The 20,953-nt window shown below is 39.0% G+C and overlaps 1 protein-coding gene across 4 annotated transcripts in view; it reads right to left on the bottom strand.

Moving 5' to 3' along the window:
- Window positions 1–20,953, bottom strand: part of TOX (thymocyte selection associated high mobility group box) — a 294,925-nt gene that overhangs the window by 44,416 nt on the left and 229,556 nt on the right. For all 4 annotated transcript variants that reach the window (XM_059901468.1, XM_059901469.1, XM_059901471.1 and 1 more), the window contains one exon: window positions 922–1,203. In XM_059901468.1, the coding sequence (XP_059757451.1) occupies window positions 922–1,203 (282 nt within the window). The remainder of the gene's footprint in view (window positions 1–921; window positions 1,204–20,953) is intronic.

Raw genomic sequence — 20,953 nt, 5'->3', positions numbered from 1 at the left:
ACAGACAACCATACTGGCCTGGGGTTAACAAGAGCTAGGTAATGAAACACCTAGGCTCCTTCTTCTGGAAGGGAGTCATTTAATATCTCTGGCCCTTCTTTTCTTCATCCTAAATATGAAATTTTTTTTTAAACAAATAAATTAATTAATTTATTTTTTGGCTGTGTTGGGTCTTTGTTGCTGTGCGTCGGCTTTCTCTAGTTGAGGCGAGCGGGGGCTACTCGTTGTTGCGGTGCGCGGGCTTCTCATTGCGGTGGCTTCTTTTTGTTGCAGAGCACGGGCTCTAGGCGCGTGGGCTCAACAGTTGTGGCTCGCAGGCTCTAGAGCGCAGGCTCAGTAGTTGTAGTGCATGGGCTTAGTTGCTCCGCGGCATGCGGGATCTTCCCAGACCAGGGCTCGAACCCATGTCCCCTGCATTGGCAGGCGGATTCTTAACCACTGCACCACCAGGGAAGTCCCCTAAATACGAAATGTTTGGATAAGATGATCTCAAAGGATTCCTCTAACCATAACACACACACACACACACACACACACACACATGGCCATCATTATATCCCTGGGATGTTGCCTTCTTAAAGTGGTTAAATTGAAAGATATTTTTGAATGAGTGGTGAATTAAGCTTGATTTTGGACACTGAGTCCTACAAGGTTATTTATTTTCCCTTACTCACTATGCAGACCCTATACTGTGTGGGTGCAACCTACTTTTACGCTTAATACACTTGCACTGAGAGGATTTGTTAGGAACTTAAAAATGCAATTGGACAAGCAGGTGATTTAATCCATTCGGTCCCCCACCAACGTTTCTCATTTGAACGATATAACTTGCATCCACCATAGGTCAAGGGAAGTGCCAGTCAATAGTTTTTTTTAGGCAGCAAGCCTTTCCTATTGGTCCCCAAAATAACCTAGTCATACCTTAGAGGTATCATCGCCTTCGTCCTCATGCACTGAGCTGGACGGTGAAGGAGTTGCAGACTTGCTTCCGGGAGGAGACGGCGAGCTGTGGGGGACACTGCTTCCCCCCATGTTCAATCCAAGCTGCGCACTGAGCTGTGACTGGTTGATGGTGGTCAGCTGGCCGTGCTGCATCATGGCTGGTTGCTGCCTGAGCTCTGCAGGCTGACCCCTCGGTCTCATGGCCACCATCGGAGGACGGGAGCTATACTGGCTTCCTTCTGGGCTCCGTATATCTTGCATCTGTAAGAAAAAATGCAGAGGAATAATTTTTCACAAACCTGTTTCTGGAAAAATTTTTAAAAATTCCCTAGGCTTTAAAAATCCGTTAGGATGTCCTGCTAAACTATACACATTTCCACCCCCTCCCTCAGAGTAGGATAATCCTAACAGTATATATCACCCTGAATTTGAGAATTCAGTCAACATCACATTTCATTACTCAAGACCTGGTTGATTATATTTACAGTCCTTCTTCATACTGCAACGAAATGCAAACATATACCATTAACAGCTATTTATGGTGTAAGTTTCAAAATACTGATGCTTATTAGAGTGTCAATATTATATAATTATTAGTGATTACAGCATTCACAGTAATTCATGAAACTCTATTTCTTTGATTCTCATCATTTAAAAAAGGTGTTGAAAGTTAAGCATACTATGGTTCTCAGTTTACTTCTATATAGGCTAGTACTGGCCAAATGATCTACGAACTCCCGACTCAGAACATTTACAGGCTGGTATTAACCAACTGATTAACTGACTATTGAAATGATTTGACTACACAGTCCGATTTGAAAGTAAAGCTCTGAAGTTGCAAGGTCACCATATTAATCCATTATGCTATCTGGGTCACTGCTTTTTAGCCTTAATGAGACTCACTCTTACAATTCAGGCAGTGAATTTCATCTCTGCAAGAATTAGAATTAAAAGCATTGGAGGATGAAGTTCTTAACGTACCTAGAGGTCAAATGTGTTGTAAGAAGAGTGTGGTGGGTTTCACTTAATGTTTCTCTGGCATTTTCAAACTTAAAATAATGGGGACTGTTTTGTGGTGCTTACAGAAGCAGCTCAGTTTTGTTCACTCTGAAGGGCATTGGGGAGTTCATGCAGGTAGAGGGTTTATAAAACAAGAGAGAGAAAAAAAGAAACAAATGGAAAAAAGGAGGGCAGTGAAGAGATATATGTTAATGTTACATTTGGGAATGGAAAAAGTAAAACTAATGTTACCTTTCTCTATTTCATTAAAAAAAAAAAAAACCCATATAGTGTCAGAATGCTTAGTAACTACCCCATCTGCAAATGTTACCATGACATGGAAATAATGAAAAGGTCAATTAAGTAACTTAGTCATAGGCTTTCTTTTCTTTTGGTAATAAAATCATTTTCTACCAATGCTCTCTAGTCATTTTACCAACCTAGTTAGACTTCCCTGAAACTGGAGTGGTGACTGAAGACGTGTCTGCCTGTGTTCCCTGTATTAGGTTTACTGTATCCACCATGAGGCATCTTATTAGTCAACACCTTTTGACCTTTCCAAGTCTTGCTACTGCTTCATCTTCAGACTCGGTTCTAGGAATCCTAGACTCTGGCTCTCCTAGGTGAAGGGTTAGTCTGGCTCTGTGGCTTTGTACCCATTGATTTCCTGGTTTAAATCAACCTTTTTCCCATAATTTAAACCGTGTTCCTCCAATCCTTCAAAAGTAGCTCATAGCTCTCCTTTTTATGAAACCCCTCATTAAGCAGGTATCACTCACTATTCAGTGATATATGTTAGCGCTGCAGAGGCCCTAGTGACACGTTCTCAATCTACAGAAGAGGAGACTGAGGGGCTTTGAATGTCTGTTGAATAAATATATAAATAAATGACTAAAACCCAGAGATCTTAAGTGACTTCCCCAAACCACACAGTTGGAGTTAAAACCTACATCTCTCAATTCCAGTCTTTGATACTTCCTACTGTATTAAGCAGCTGATGCAATATTCTACATATCCCAAAGAGAGAGTTATAGTTAATTAAAGACAGTCAAAAACACCCATCCAATATTGTCTACCCCAATCCATGGTTTTTATCTAGTCCGTTCATGTTGCCTCCACTCACATTTACTAAAATAGTTTTTGTTCCTGCTTAACTGTTCCTATAACTTCCATAATCTGACCTTCCCTGTGAAATAATACTAGCTTTCACAGTTATCCATAAAGTTGTGCCGCTGAGTCTCTTTCAGGCCCGTACTCTAAGGCCCTGAGGTCCTACTGTGTTCTTCCTTAGACCCTTAGCACGTAGAACTGGTCTCTCACTGTGGGCACAGAGTAATGGGTGCCCATAAAGGGCACTGTCCTATACAGGGCAGCTCCCTCTTCCAACCCTGCACCAAATAAAGCACTCACATGCGTATTCAAACGTATCTGTTTGGAGAAGACACATTTTTAGAGCCCTGCAAATTAAAAACGTTTACTAACAAAATCATACTTTAGATTATCTTTCCAAACGTATATAGCTAATATCTTTATTTCTCTGTCACGTAAATCCCAAGTTACAAGCATGAACAGTTGTAACCTATCTGGAGCCCACTTCTCACTCTTTCAGACATATTGTGGTTTTCACGTGACATTGCAGAAGGTGATCTCTAAACTGACTTACACACAGAATTTCCAGATTTACGACTACAAATTTCACTTCAGAGCACCTATCTCTTCCTCCATTTTGTAATCTTTTTTATTGTTTTCCCATGCTAATTAGTGTGGTGGGTAGGTCTCTGAGAACTAAAATTCTATCTCCACCTTTGTTTTACTAGTAGAAGGAGGTGGGCGTGGTGGGAGGCAGTAGGGAATCAATCTGGGTCGCGACCACACAGCACTCAACAGGGCACCACTTCTTCAACACACTCATCATTAGTCCAAAATATGGTGTCACCAGTGGTGTCAGGCCAGCAGACGGCAGCTTTAACACTGAATCAAAGAAGAATTTTCCTTTGCGGAGGGTGGCAAGCACAAATCAGAGGGCAAACTCATCTCTTTAGGCCTCAGATGCACTTAGAAATAGATCTTAACACCCCTGGTGACATTTCTGAATTAGGAGGAGTTTTTCCATTTCACCTTGCTTTGATAGAAGTCAGTTTACTATTTATCACTGCCTAATGTATAATATGGGGCAAATTAAACTGGAGGGACTCTGATTACTGAAAACTAAGAATAATTAGTCAGCTCATGAAGGTAAGCAAATGTTCTGATTACTGGTTTCCTTCTAGGAAGATAGTGACTAACTACAGGTCTTAATGTGAAATACGAAACTTCAACTTGCAAAATATTATTTCCTGTTACTCTCCGGTATTCTCAATTTACCGTGAATAATTCACTTAAGTCATGCTTAATCTCAACTGCTGTTCTGATTCCTCCCAGCTCCTTCATTGACTTCTATTCTTCTTACAACTTTCCACCCCTAAATGATTCCCTAACATTCTGTTTTTGAGTCACATTTCTTTTTTTTTTTTCTTTCAACACTTCTATTCAATGTAGTGCTAGCCAGAAAAATTAGTCAAGAAAAAAAATAAAAGACTTTCAAAATAGAAAGAAGTAAAATTATCTCTCCTCACAGATGACATGATCTTATATATTTAAAAAGCTGTAAAGATTACACACACACACAAATTAGAGCTAATAAATGAATTCAGCAAAGTTGCATGATACAAAACAACACACAAAAATTAGTTGCACTTTACACAAATAATGAATGATATGAGAAGGAAATTGAAAAAACATTTCCATTTACAATAGTATCAAAAAATACTTAGGAATAAACAAGAAGGCACGAAGCAAAAGACTCTTAAAACTACAAAATGCTGCTTAAAGAATTAAAGTTGAGTCACATTTCTTCATCCAGCTAAGATGCATCATGATTTTGTGAATGGGGAATGTTCTACATGAAAACGTACAATTCTGGCCCAAACTCCAGGTCTAACTCTACTAGATGTCACTACTTGGACATCACCCCTGCTGGAAAACCGAACAAGGTCTTCTTTCTCAAAACTATTTCATACTCTGTGTCCAATTTCTTTCGATGATACCTTCATCCTCCCCGTCACTTCTACTCAAAATGCTCTAGTAATTTTGGGTTCATTCCTTTTCTATCAAACTCTTGTGAGTTCCACTGAGTGTGCTCTACAATACCCCTTCCATCTTCCCTTCCTCTCACTCCCACACCATTCACGCATTTTCAGGCCTTCATTACTTCCTCACTTGCAATAGTTACTTAACTAAAAAGAATATCTTCACATCCACCCCGAAGAGTACTGTAAAATTATGAGCCAGACTCAAAACCTTCCAGGTGATATCTGCCTACCAAATTGAATCCAAACTGTTCAGCATGCCGTTCAAGATTCCAAGTGAACTTTATTCCTTATAAGTGTCCTTCACACACTTGATTGTTCAACCAAACCCAACTAATTGCTTTCCTTTGCCTCTCTCTCCCTTGAACATGTGACTTTGTCTATGCTGCTCTTTCAGCAATCACTTTCTGAGCATTTGCTGTTTGAACTTTTGAAAAACAGTGAAAAAAAAAAAAACTTTGCTCAGTGATTTGTGGTTTGCACAGAACTTTTACCTACTGGGCCTCATAATTCCCCTTCGAGGTAGCCCTATAGAAATGGCTGTTTTGTACAAGTTTATTGAGAATGGTAGAGGATAAATGGTCTCAGATCTCTCTACCAACAAAGATTAAAGTAGAAATAAGCTTATTTTACATATTTGTGTTCTTTTCACAATTCCACGATGCCATTACCATATTCACATATCCAAACCCTGAATATACTGGGTTGGCCAAAAAGTGCCTACGGTTTTTAAGTAAAAATAAAAGACACATTTTTCATTTTCGCTAAGAACTTTATTGAACAACGTATTCACCCTTTAATTCCACTACCGTCTGCCATTTTCCAGGCAACTTCATAATTCCATCATCCCAAAACATTTTATCTTTTTGAGCAAAGAACTGTTCCAGGTGCCTTTTTTTTTTTTTTAACATCTTTATTAGACTATAATTGCTTTACATTGTTGTCTTAGTTGCTGCTATATAACAAAGTGAATCAGCTATACATGGACATATATCCCCATATCCCCTCCTTCTTGCATCTCCCTGCCACCCTCCCTATCCCACCCCTCTAGGTGGTCACAGGCACCGAGCTGATCTCCCTGTGCTATGCAGCTGCTTCCCACGAGCTATCTATTTTACATTTGGTAGTGTATATATGTCCATGCCACTCTCTCACTTCGTCTCAGCTTACCCTTCCCCCTCCCCGTGTCCTCAAGTCCATTCTCTACGTCTGTGTCTTTATTCCTGTCCTGCCCCTATGTTATTCAGAACCCTTTTTTTTTTTTTTTAGATTCCATATATATGTGTTAGAATATGGCATTTGTTTTTCTCTTTCTGACTTATTTCACTCTGTATGACAGACTCTAGGTCCATCCACCTCACTACAAATAACTCAATTTCATTTCCTTTTATGGCTGAGTAATATTCCATTGTATATATGTGCCACATCTCCTTTATCCATTCATCTGTCGATGGACACTTAGGTTGCTTCCATGTCCTGGCTATTGTCAGTAGTGCTGCAATGAACATTGTGGTACATGACTCTTTTTGAATTATGGTTTTCTCAGGGTATATACCCAGTAGTGGGATTGCTGGGTCATATGGTAGTTATATCTTTAGTTTTTTAAGGAACCTCCACACTGTTCTCCATAGTGGCTGTGTCAATTTACATTCCCACCAGCAAGAGGGTTCCCTTTTCTCCACACCCTCTCCAGCATTTATTGTTTGTAGATTTTTTGATGATGGCCATTCTGACTGGTGTGATACCTCCTTGCAGTTTTGATTTGCATTCTCTAATGATTAGTGATGTTGAGCATCCTTTCATGTGTTTGTTGGCATTCTGTATATCTTCTTTGGAGAAATGTCTATTTAGGTCTTCTGCCCATTTTTGATTTGGGTCGTTTGTTTTTTGATATTGAGCTGCACGAGCTGCTTGTATATTCTGGAGATGAATCCTTTGTCAGTTGCTTCATTTGCAAATATTTTCTCCCATTCTGAGGGTTGTCTTTTTGTCTTGTTTATGGTTTCCTTTGCTGTGCAAAAGCTTTGAAGTTTCATTAGGTCCCATTTTTTAATTTTTGTTTTTATTTCCATTTCTCTAGGAAATTTCTCTAGGATATGTCAAAAAGGATCTTGCCGTGATTTATGTCATAGAGTGTTCTGCCTATATTTTCCTCTAAGAGTTTTATAGTGTCTGGCCTTACATTTAGGTCTTTAATCCATTTTGAGTTTATCTTTGTGTATGGTGTTAGGGAATGTTCGAATTTCATTCTTTCACATGTAGCTGTCCACTTTTCCCAGCACCACTTACTGAAGAGACTGTCTTTTCTCCATTGTATATTCTTGCCTCCTTTATCAAAGATAAGGTGACCATATGTGCGTGGGTTTATCTCTGGGCTTTCTATCCTGTTCCATTGATCTCTATTTGTTTCTGTGCCAGCACCATACCGTCTTGATGACTGTAGCTTTGTAGTATAGTCTGAAGTCAGGGAGCCTGATTCCTAAAGCTCCGTTTTTCTTTCTCAAGATTGCTTTGGCTACTCGCGGTCTTTTTGTGTTTCCATACAAATTGTGAAATTTTTTGTTCTGGTTCTGTGAAAAATGCCATTGGTAGTTTGATAGGGATTGCATTGAATCCGTAGATTGCTTTGGGTAGTATAGTCATTTTCACAATGTTGATTCTTCCAATCCAAGAACATGGTATATCTCTCCATCTATTTGTATCATCTTTAATTTCTTTCATCAGTGTCTTATAGTTTTCTGCATACAGGTCTTTTGTCTCCTTAGGTAGGTTTATTCCTAGATATTTTATTCTTTTTGTTGCAACGGTAAATGGGAGTGTTTCCTTAATTTCTCTCTCAGATTTTCCATCATTAGTGTATAGGAATGCAAGAGATTTCTGTGCATTAATTTTGTATCCTGCTACTTACCAAATTCATTGATTAGCTCTAGTAATTTTCTGGTAGCATCTTTAGGATTCTTTATGTATAGTATCATGTCATCTGCAAATAGTGACATGTTTTACTTCTTCTTTTCTGATTTGGATTCCTTTTATTTCTCTTTCGCCTCTGATTGCTGTGGCTAAAACTTCCAAAACCATGTTGAATAATAGTGGTGAGAGTGGGCAACTCTGTCTTGTTCCTGATCTTAGAGGAAATGGTTTCAGTTTTTCACCATTGAGAAAGATGTTGGCTGTGGGTTTGCCATATATGGCCTTTATTATGTTGAGGTAGGTTCCCTCTATGCCTACTTTTGGGAGAGTCTTTATCATAAATGAGTGTTGAACTTTGTCAAAAGCTTTTTCTCCATCTATTGAGATTATCATATGGTTTTTATCCTTCAATTTGTTAATATGGTGTATCACTTTGATTGATTTGTGTAGACTGAAGAATGCTTGCATTCCTGGGATAAATCCCACTTGATCATGGTGTATGATCCTTTTAATGTGCTCCTGGATTCTGTTTGCTAGTATTTTGTTGAGGATTTTTGCATCTATGTTCATCAGTGATATTGGCCTGTAGTTTTCTTTCTTTGTGACATCTTTGTCTGGTTTTGGTATCAGGGTGATGGTGGCCTCGTAGAATGAGTTTGGGAGTGTTCCTCCGTCTGCTACATTTTGGAAGAGTTTGAGAAGGATAGGTGTTAGCTCTTCTCTAAATGTTTGATAGAATTTGCCTCTGAAGCAATCTGGTCCTGGGCTTTTGCTTGTTGGAAGATTTTTAACCAGTTTCAGTTTCAGTGCTTGTGACTGATCCGTTTATATTTTCTATGTCTTCCTGGTGCAGTCTCAGAAGGTTGTACTTTTCTAAGAATTTGTCCATTTCTTCCAGGTTGTCCATTTTATTGGCATATAGTTGCTTGTAGTAATCTCTCATGATCCTTTGTATTTCTGCAGTATCAGTTGTTATTTCTCCTTTTTCATTTCTAATTCCTTTGATGTGAGTCTTCTCCCTTTTTTTCTTGATGAGTCTGGCTAATGGTTTATCAATTTTGTTTATCTTATCAAAGAACCACCTTTTAGTTTTATTGATCTTTGCTACTGTTTCCTTCATTTCTTTTTCATTTATTTCTGATCTGATCTTTATGATTTCTCTCCCTCTGCTAACTTTGGGGTTTTTTCTTTCTCTAACTGCTTTAGGTGTAAGGTTATGTTGTTTATTTGAGAGTTTTCTTGTTTCTTGAGGTAGGATAGTATTGCTATAAACTTCCCTCTTAGAACGGCTTTTGCTGCATCCCATAGGTTTTGGGTCGTTGTGTTTTCATTGTCATTTGTTTCTAGGTATGTTTTGATTTCCTCTTTGATTTCTTCAGTGATCTCTTGGTTATTTAGTAGTGTATTGTTTAGCCTCCATGTGTTTGTATTTTTTACAGTTTTCTTTTCCTGTAATCGATATCTAGTCTCATAGCATTGTGGTAGGAAAAGATACTTGATACAATTTCAATTTTCTTAAATTTACCAAGGCTTGATTTGTAACCCAAGATATGATCTATCCTGGAGAATGTTCCATGAGCACTTGAGAAGAAAGTGTATTCTGTTGTTTTTGGATGGAATGTCCTATAAATATCAATTAAGTTCATCTTGTTTAATGTGTCATTTAAAGCTTGTGTTTCCTTATTTTTTTTAAAATTTATTTATTTTATTTATTTTTGGCTGTGTTGGGTCTTCATTGCTGTGCACGGGCTCTTCTCTAGTTGCAGCAAGTGGGGGCTACTCTTCGTTGCGGTGCACAGGCTTCTCATTGCGGTGGCTTCTCTTGTTGCAGAGCACGAGCTCTAGGTGCACAGGCTTCAGTAATTGTGGATTGTGGGCTCAGCAGTTGTGGCTTGTGGGCTCTAGAACGCAGGCTCAGTAGTTGGGCACATGGGCTTAGGTGCTCCGTGGCATGTGGGATCTTCCCGGACCAGGGCTCGAACCAAATTCCCTTCTTAACCACTGTGCCACCAGGGAAGCCCCTCCTTATTTATTTTCATTTTGGATGATCTGTCCCTTGGTGAAAGTGGGGTGTTAACGTCCCCTACTATGATTGTGTTACTGTCGATTTCCCCTTTTATGGCTGTTAGTATTTGCCTTATGTATTGAGGTGCTCCTATGTTGGGTGCATAAATATTTACAATTGTTATACCTTCTTGGATTGATCCCTTGATCATTATGTAGTGTCCTTCTTTGTCTCCTGTAATAGTCTTTATTTTAAAGTCTATTCTGTCTGATATGAGAATTGCTACTCCAGCTTTCTTTTGATTTCCATTTGCATGGAATATCTTTTTCCATCCCCTCACTTTCAGTCTATATGTGTCCCTAGGTCTCAAGTGGGTCTCTTGTAGACAGTGTATATACGGGTCTTGTTTTTGTATCCATTCAGCCAGTCTATGTCTTTTGGTTGGAGCATTTAATCCATTTACATTTAAGGTAATTATTGATACGTATGTCCCTGTTACCATTTTCTTAATTGTTTTGGGTTTGTTATTGTAGGTCTTTTCCTTCTCTTGTGTTTCCTGCCTAGAGAAGTTCCTTTAGCATTTGTTGTAAAGCTGGTTTGGTGGTGCTGAATTCTCTTAGCTTTTGCTTGTCTGTAAAGGTTTTAATTTCTCCGTCAAATCTGAATGAGATCCTTGCTGGGTAGAGTAATCTTGGTTGTAGGTTTTTCCCTTTCATCACTTTAAATATGTCTTGCCGCTCCCTTCTGGCTTGCAGAGTTTCTGCTGAAAGATCAGCTGTTAACCTTATGGGGATTCCCTTGTATGTTATTTGTTGCTTTTCCTTTGCTGCTTTTAATATTTTTTCTTTGTATTTAATTTTTGATAGTTTGATTAATATGTGTCTTGGCATGTTTCTCCTTGGATTTATCCTGTATGGAACTCTATGTGCTTCCTGGATTTTATTGACTATTTCCTTTCCCATATTAGGGAAGTTTTCAACTATAATCTCTTCAAATATTTTCTCAGTCCCTTTCTTTTTCTCTTCTTCTTCTGGGACCCCTATAATTTGAATGTTGGTGCGTTTAATGTTGTCCCAAAAGTCTCTGAGACTGTCCTCAATTCTTTTCATTCTTTTTCTTTATTCTGCTCTGCGGTAGTTATTTCCACTATTTTATCTTCCAGGTCACTTATCCGTTCTTCTGACTCAGTTATTCTGTTATTGATTCCTTCTAGAGAATTTTTAATTTCATTTATTGTGTTGTTCATCATTGTTTGTTTGCTCTTTAGTTCTTCCAGGTCCTTGTTAATCGTTCCTTGTATTTTCTCCATTTTATTTCCAAGATTTTGGATCATCTTTACTATCATTACTCTGAATTCTTTTTCAGGTAGACTGCCTATTTCCTCTTCATTTGTTTGGTCTGGTGCGTTTTTACCTTGCTCCTTTATCTGCTGTGTATTTCTCTGTCTTCTCCTTTTGCTTAACTTACTGTGTTTGGGGTCTCTGTTTCACAGGCTGCAGGTTTGTAGTTCCCGTTGTTTTTGGTGTCTGCCCCTAGTGGCTAAGGTTGGTTCAGTGGGTTGTGTACGCTTCCTGGTGGAGGGGACTAGTGCCTGTGTTCTGGTGGATGAGGTTGGATCTTGTCTTTCTGGTGGCAGGACTGCGTCCGGTGGTGTGTTTTGGGGTATCTGTGAACTCAATATGATTTTAGGCAGTCTGTCTGCTAATGGGTGGCGTTGTGTTCCTGTCTTGCTAGTTGTTTGGCATAGGGTGTCCAGCACTGGAGCTAGCTGGTCGTTGAGTGGAGCTGGGCCTTAGCGTTGAGACAGAGATCTCTGGGAGAGCTCCTGCCGATTGATATTATATGGGGCCGGGAGGTCTCTGGTGGACCAATGTCCTGAACTCGGCTCTCCCACCTCAGAGGCTCAGGCCTGACACCCAGCTGGAGCACCAAAACCCTGTCAGCTACATGACTTTTGGGAAGTCTGAGGTCTCCTGCCAGTGTCCAGTAGGTGTTCTATAGGAGTTGTTGCATATGTAGATGTATTTTTGATGTATTTGTGGGGAGGAGGATGATCTCCATGTCCCACTCCTCTGCCATCTTGAAGGTCCTCCCTAGGTGCCTTTTACAGTCTTCCAGGGAACTGAAAGTTTTTCCATTAAAAGAATTTTGTAAAGACCTAAATAAATGGAAATCCGAAGGTGCAGTGTCTGATGAATAAGGAGGATGAATCAGAACTTCTCAGCCAAGCTGTAACAGTTTTTGTCTGGTCATCTAAGAAACACGTGGTCTTGCGTTATCCTGATGGAAGATAATGAGTTTTTTGTTGACTAATTCTGGATGCTTTTGTCGAGTGCTGCTTTCAGTTGGTCTAATTGGGAGCAGTATTTGTTGGAATTAATCATTTGGTTTTCCAGAAGGAGCTCATAATAAAGGACTCCCTTGCAATCCCACAATATACACAACATCACCATCCTTGGATGAAGACCAGTTTTCGGTGTAGTTGGTGGTGGTTCATGTCACTTAGCCCACTATCTCTTCCATTTCACATTACTGTACAGTATCTACTTTTCATCACCAATCACAATTTGTTTTAAAAACAGAACGTTTTCATTACATTTAAGTAGAGAATCTCATGCGGAAATATGGTCAAGAAGGTTTTTTTTTCGCTTAACTTATGTGGAACCTGAACATCAAAGGGAATAACAGAACCAAGCTGGTGCAAATGATTTTCAATGCTTGATTTGGATATTTTGAGTATGTCGGCTATCTCTCACGTGTTACAACGTTGATTGTTCTCAATTAATGTCTCGATTTGATCGCTATCTACTTCAACTGGTCTACCTGACCGTGGAGCATCGTCCAGCAAGAAATCTCCAGCATGAAACTTTGGAAACCACTTTTGATACGTTCAATCAGTCACAGTACCTTCTCCGTAAACTGCACAAATCTTTTTTTGCATTTCGGTTGCGTTTTAACCTTTCTTGAAATAATAAAGCAGAGGGACTTCCCTGGTGGTCAGTGGTAAAGAATCCTCCTTCCAAAGCAGGGGACACAGGTTCGACCCCTGGTTGGGGAACTAAGATCCCATGTGCCACAGGGCAACTAAGCCTGCGCACCACAACTACTGAGCCTGCACCTCAATGAGAGAGCCCTCATGCCACAACTAGAGAGAGAGAACCCACATGTCTCAATGAAGACCACCCCGCGGGCTTCCCTGGTGTCACAGTGGTTAGGAATCTGCCTGCCAATGCAGGGGACATAGGTTCGAGCCCTGGTCTGGGAGGATCCCACATGCCATGGAGCAACTAGGCCCGTGAGCCACAACTGCTGAGCCTACGCATCTGTAGCCTGTGCTCTGCAACAAGAGAGGCCGCGACCGTGAGAGGCCCGCGCACCGTGATGAAGAGTGGCCCCCGCTAGCCACAAGTAGAGAAAGCCCTCGCACAGAAACAAAGACCCAACACAGCCAAGAAAAAAATAATAATAAATAAATAAAATTCACATAGGCCTTAGATTTCAAAAAAAAAAAAAAATACTATTAAAAAAAAAAGACCACCCCGCGTGCTGCAACTAAGACCCAACGCAGCCAAAAAAAAAAAAAAGAAAATTAAAAGTTTTTAAAAAAAGAAATAATAAAGCATAATATCCCAAAAATGTTGTTTTCTTCCATCTTCAATATTAAAATGGCTACACAAAAATTCACCAATTTTGATAAGTCTTTTTTTAAATGCATGCTGATATGACAGCTGTCACATATGATCTAACAAAATTGTTTTGAATGAAGTTAAAGACAACTAAGTGCTATGACAGCCACCTTATGGAAGAAAATCAATGAACCTTTTGGGCAACCCAATATTTTGAAGGGAAGTTCAAAAGTCAGCTCATCTACAAAGCTTTAAGAACCTTCTTATTATGAACTGCCAAAGCATTCTGTTTGTACTTTCTTTGTGGGACACTACTTTTAAATTTCTTAAACATGTACTCCTACACAGTAATCTTGATTTGTACATGACTAATGCATTTTTCAACCCTTCCTGAGATCTCTTTTAGTTACATTAGGTATTCCAAGTATTCAAAACATACCTGCCTAGTCAGTATATAAATGAAGAAATAAACACTACAAGTATAAACTGACTTTAACCAGTTTGATGATCTTTATTTTTTCCCGTGAATTTCATCTAGCATTAGTCCCAAGATGAAAAGAAAATATGAATAATGTCTGTTTCCATTTGTGGCAGAAACCTCAAGCTGTACCCTCTAACACTCATTTACTTTTGTCTGGAGGGACAGGCTTCCGGTAGCTGGCTGTCTAGCCGGAAAACTGGCTAACAGAGGGCACTGCCTCCTTCCTTTGCAGCTCTGTATGGCCATGTGACCATGTTTTGGACACTGAAATATAAATGAAAGTGTTGGGAGGTACTTCCAAGAAATCTCCTTGAAGGAAGGGTTCACCTTCTTTTGTTCTTTTCTGCTGGCAAAAATGTGGGTGTGATGATTAGAACTCAGGAAAATGTCTTGGACCAAGAGGCAGTGCCCTTAGGATGTTGGAGGCACAGGAAAGAAGCTTGAGTGTCTGATTATCATGAAGACACTGGACCCTGGACAACCTACTTACTGTGGGAGTATTTAATGTGGAAGGGAAGAAAATGTCAATGTTTTTTCAGTGGTTTTGAGTTTCCTGTTATATGTAGTGGAACTAATCTTGACTGATACACCCTAATAGATTATAAACTCAAAAAAGCAGGGATAGAATCTACTTCGTTTACCATTTTAGCCCTAGTATCTAGCACAGACCTTGGCACATAGTAGACACTCAACACATATTTTCTTGAGTTCCCCTGAATAGATGCTCAGGTACATTTAGGATTGATGACTCTGGCTTCACATAAATAATACCACAAATCCTTGATCTTTGGGAAACTACATTTCTAAATTCTCAGGACTCAAATGTCTCAAGGTACTTTCTAACCTGTGTGTGAATTTCTCATTTTATTTATTTCAAGCCCAGTGAACTTTGTTTTTTCTTGGCTAAAAGTCCTGCATGTCGTTGGTATTTTAATTTTGAATGGCTCTTAATATTTATCTCCCCATTGGGGAAACTCAATCCATTGAAAATGGATGCTAGATTTCACTTTTTTGAAAACCGGAACTGTTTCCTTAAATTTTACAGATTGTTACTGAGGACCAATATTGTTCTTTAATTATGGGAGCTAACAAATGTCAATTAAAGTAATGGAGGAAGATTATGATGATGAAGATTATGATGAACTCCACTGAGTTCCTTCAAAACCTTCTTCCAATTAATGGAAAGCAAAAGCTCAGTTAAAACCAATTAGGAAACCAAAGCAGATATCATGTGTCTCCCTCATGACCTGCCTTGTAATCCATGGCTTGATGCTAATACCATGTTCCTTTCTCCCCTGGCCCATACCTACAGCATAAGAGTGCCAGGTTGAGGATACAGCTTGAGTGGGAAACTTCAGGCACGCTATTTGATACATATTTCAACACGTGTTCTCACGTTATTTTTCTTGGATTCTCTTTGAAAAGGAAAAGAAAAAAATACCCAAGTTGTTCATCTCAGATTATTTTAAAAAATGAGTAACACTTTGGTATAACTAATACCAAAAGAAAAGAAAAATCCTTAAAACAACATTAGTTGTATTCATGACAAAAGGGCGTTAAAATCTCCCCCTTGAACGGCACCAGAACAAATGAAGGCCTGCGTTTCAGTATTTAAAATTGTGTGTTTCGGGCTTCCCTGGTGGCGCAGTGGTTGAGAATCTGCCTGCCAATGCAGGGGACACGGGTTCGAGCCCTGGTCTGGGAGGATCCACATGCCGCGGAGCAACTGGGCCCGTGAGCCACAATTACTGAGCCTGCGCGTCTGGAGCCTGTGCTCCGCAGCAAGGGAGGCCGCGATGGTGAGAGGCCCGCGCACCGCGATGAAGAGTGGTCCCCACTTGCCGCAACTAGAGAAAGCCCTCACACAGAAGCGAAGACTCAACACAGTCATAAATAAATAAATAAATAAAAAGAACGTGAATTTCTAAAAAAAAAAAAAAAAAAAAAAAAAAAAAAAAAAAGAAAAAAAAAAAAAAAAAAATAAAATTGTGTGTTTCACAATCCTTCAGAGTCTGTTTTCTTCTTTCAGATATCAGCATCCTTCCCAGTCCAACATGTGAACCTTGAAAGCTATCATTATCGCTGCCTCTAGCAGACAATCCGTATCAAAACAGTCGTACACATAAAGCTCTAACGATGTCTCGGCTTTCTCCGCTCTGATCCAGCTGTTTGAGTGAACAGCAGTTGGTGAACAGAGCCTGGAACATGGGGAGCCCCGAGGCCTTATTTGCTAATGCGGCTCCACCAGCTGCTGCCTTCTGTGGGCTTTGTGGGCGAGGCCTGGAATTTTGCCAGTTGCAGCAGGAACAAGAGAACGTGAGGAATCTCTGAAGCCCTTCCGTTTACCCCTGTCTGTCAGAATTTGACACCCTTTGCTGTTGAGTGCTTTTCCCAGGGCTATGAGGAGACCCCGCTGGCTTAGGCTGTGACAAGTGCTTACTCTCGGTCCCTTTTATACACACTATCAAACACACACCGTTCTCAGCATCTAAAGAAAAACTTCTGAGCCTTGCTCTTGGTACTCCGTCCAGCCCTGCATGATTAATCAGGCCAGGAAGGCTAAGCACTTCCATTTTTCTTAGGAATAATGCACTCTAAGAGGCTAGGAGAAGAATGTAAATGTTGATATTATTGAAGTCCCCAATTTGATTACATATTTTTGCCAGGGATTCAATTAATATGTAAATGTATACACCCAGACAAATTCGTGGGTAAATTTAATAGTGAAATTTTATTTATTATTTTCCTAAATGCATTTCCAAGAGAGAGCTAAATTATTTGTTGTCCAAATTAAATCATTTCTATGTGATCTCCTCATGTGATCTATTTATTATTTAAAAACGTATTTTAAATACACTTTAACACTTTTTGCTATCAGATTTCTGATTTTGAAGACTGATATTTAACGTCAGAAGAGGGGAAATCTGGGAAATACATATGTAGTTCGAAAGAAAGATTAAAGATTTTTATGAAAATGTATTTTTATCCTAATATTTGGTCAGAATAACTTGATTTCAACTCTGAAGTTCCAAAAAAATTGTTTTTGAATTTAACATTCTACTTTCCTTCCAAAAGACAATATGAACAAATAGCGCTCAGACTTCTTTACAATGCACTAAAATGGAATATTTATAGTTTAGTTAGGATAGTCATCATAAAACTATTACAAGAAAGCAAGAACTCTGGAGCATAATTCATTAAATATTTGCCAAAAGCCCAGACACAGCACTCTCTAGAATTATCATCCTTGGGGAAGACTAAAACCACCTCGGAAAGCAAGCACTCATGTCCACGTGACCTTCCATAACACCTGACCGTCCTCCTCCCTCAAACTGGGGTCTCTCCCTCATTGTAGCCTCTTCCATGAATCCGGACCCTTATTACACAAGGGATTTGATATGATAGAGGAAAACATCATTGAAAGTTTTAAACATCATGGCTAAAATTTATACTGGCTAAAGATCATTTTAAGTTAAAAAATTTTAATTTAATTAATTTTTTGTATGCTCTCCCAGGGATGAACCAAAGATCAAACATCGAAGACAGAAAGCCACAGAAGGAGGGAGGACCCCCAACCTCTGAATGTCCTCAGTGTCCTTGCCAGGTCCTGAACCTCCCTGACAGAGCTTGACTTCTATTTCTGTTACATCCCCTAGATCCAGAAAGAAGCATTTTAGTTGCCCTAGTGTATGCATCCGGATTCATTTTTACAAACTGGAAAAGCAATTCTGTATCATTTTATTTGATTTCTTTTTCTTCCTTTTTCCCGATGGAAGGTAGTGTGCTATGGTGGAGGAAACCCTGCTCACGGCATCATCAGACTAGCTCTGATCCTAACAAGCTGTCTTACTTTTAATAATTAATCTGGCCCTCGTTTTCCACCTCTGCAAAACAGATGGATGACAACTTTTCAGCAGCGAATATTTACTGAGTGCTTACTCTAGGGGCTCTGCTCTAGGTACCAGGTAAACAACAGTGACCAAGCACACTGAAATCCCTCCCCTCCGCAGCTCGCTTTCCAGCGGGGCAAACAGACAATGTGATAAATAAGTGTTAGATGTCGTTTGTTTGATAGTGGTTAAGTTTTAAAGAGACCAACCTGAGAGAAATGTACTGACCTTAATGCTTGCTTCAAAGTGCACTTGTGAGGATTACCTAGAATAAAAACTATGAACATATTCTGCCAAATGTGAACTTATTCTGTGGCTGACGCTCACATGCATTACCTTTTGTGGAAGAGGCTGACGTTTACCTTTTGCTGTCAACCTTGGGTCACTTTCCCTGACTAGTTGTCTTTCATGGTGAGCCACTGACACGGTTGTGACCAAGCATTCTGGCAGCCCAAAGCTTGCATCTGTGGGGACCTTCCCTGGGATAAGCTGCGCAGCTCATGTCACAGAGCACAGGGGTTCACTGTGAGAAAGTAAATAGCCCAGATAAAGGTTGAACTTATAACCCAGATTTTAATAGCTCCCTGATCAAGGCTAACAGGCTAACTGGTAGATAAACAGTTCAAAAAAATTTTAATGCATACAAATGTATTGCAGTTCATAGTATACCATTCTCTCCCATCAACTCTGTACATACAGTCTCTCTTTTGGATCACAATGATGGCCGGGAGGTTACGGGCTACAGTGATGTCTTCTAACTGCAGAGTTGGAAAGATTTTTTTTTACTCAAATCGAGGCACTCCATTTCTGATTGCTTCATGCCAACACTCTGTCTCTTGCTGTTACTGCTAAGCTATCAACATTTCAGTGTTACCAAGCTTGACACTGTGCTTCAGGGAGCCCTTGAACAGGTCCCTCTGCCCAGCTCAAATAAGGGAGACACGCAAATGTACAGTGGGCGAGCTTGACTCTTAGTTGACAAGGAGCATCTCTCTTAATTCCAATTCATGGCAGGACATGAAGGCTCAGGGACTGGAATTTCTCCCGTAACTATCGATAAAAGGGTTTGGGGGACCATCTGGTCCACCTCTGCTTCCCCAGACATCTGAATTAGCAGGTCCTACACACTTGCACACTTCTGGTAATAGGAGTCTATGAGTCTGCTCTGTGTCTACTGTGATTACAGTCAGTGAAGCCCTTTATTTGTATAGATCCTGTCTTTCACATCTGCACTACAAAGTGTAGGCAGCGCTTTGTTCATGGGGCTAAAATCTTATATTAACGTGTATTCAAACATGCTAATGTCTGTTCACATTTCCTCTCCTTTGATGTTCTCAGAGAAGGGACTGAATAATGTGCCTAATTTTCAGAACTCTTTCAAAGGATTGTGTGCATTGAAACAAAAAAAAATGGATTGGAAGAATAGGTGGTAAGAAAATTGGGAAATGTTACGAGACATGCCCTGTGGGAGCTGTGGTTTACCTACGAGAACTTGCTCTGTATATTTATAGCATCACAAGTCAGCTTAAATGGTTTTTTATATTATACTTAAACCTGAAAATTTAAGTGAATTTCATAGTTTCCACTGGAATATTAATGGGATGCTAGTAAAAGTGGAGATGTCAAGTGGAATATTGACATCTTAACATCAGTTCAGAAAAGTGATATTTGAGTTCATTTAGAGGCTCTTAAATCATTAGATACACATGACATTCCCTTAAAAGTATATCTCAAGAAGCAAAATTAAAACCTTGTAGTCTGCTTGGCCCAGATAGCTTCCCTATGCAGAATATTTGTATGCTCCCAACTTACTGGGGACTTGAAGAAAAGTACAATTTTAAATTAGTATGTTATTATGGAAATCTTCCAATAATCCTTTTAATAATGTATTATAAAACATTAAAATAGCCTTTTCAAGATAGGAAAGGCTGGAAATCCTCTCCTATTGAGTATAATATTAATAAATTGGTAAAATCAGTCTAGGAAAATTACAATGTCTTTCAGTTCCTTTAAAGTGTCTGACTTGGTAAGTGACCTTAAGCTCCTTTAAAACAATTAAAAGATTCAAATATTTGTCTGCCAAAATTTTATAGCATGTTAGATAATGGGGTGAATGTAGTTATATACAGTCTCTATATTTCTGGGTATACCTAATTTAGTTAATATTAACATTACTCACTCATTTATGCTTTTATACACTTTGAGTCATGTAAGGTCAAGGTCTCAAAACTAATCATAAAACTACAGACTGCTGTTCATGCTAATATAATAACTCTTTCTTTAAAACAACTGCCAATAAATTTCATTATAAAAAGTTATTAAAAGGGTTAAAAACCTATTAAATGTCAAAGAATTTGCCTGACTGAAACTTCTAATAAAGAAAGAGAATAGGCTTTCTTTCTGAATTATTTAAATCTTTACTGACTGTGCACTGAACCATGAAATTAGAAAAGTGTTATTAGAAGTGTTCTCTGGTTTTTATAAAAGTTGGAGCCCAGAATGTATCAAGCTATAGTCTTTAACTAGACTAGTTAAAGCTGGAGGTTTTTAATCCCAAATATATGGCTTCTACTGATATAAAGGTCATAATTAAAACTCTATCCTGTAACTTGGTGATAATAAAATTATTATTACGAAGCACACATGTTCATTTAAAATATATGAGCTACATGTTCCAATTTTAATTTGGACAAATATTTTCAATTTTTTCAGTCTTTCCATGTCCACTAACATAGACTCACTTAACTAATAACCAGGTTTTAATGGTGGCTAATTTTAAAGCACTGAAGTTAAGAATTTGAATTATCTATCATTTACAGGTTTAACATCTACCAAATAAATATATGGTGAAATTAGATAATTATGACCTAAAGAGTTAAAAAATCACAATTCTGCATGATTATAACCCTGTGTGATAATGGCATAAAATAAATTTGGGTATCCATTATAAAAAAAAAAAAGCAAATACCCCT

This window comes from Balaenoptera ricei, chromosome 17 (genome assembly GCF_028023285.1).
Source record: "Balaenoptera ricei isolate mBalRic1 chromosome 17, mBalRic1.hap2, whole genome shotgun sequence".
NCBI lineage: Eukaryota > Metazoa > Chordata > Mammalia > Artiodactyla > Balaenopteridae > Balaenoptera > Balaenoptera ricei.
Note: the sequence above shows the minus strand (reverse complement) of the source record. Positions and strands in the feature narration are given on the sequence as shown.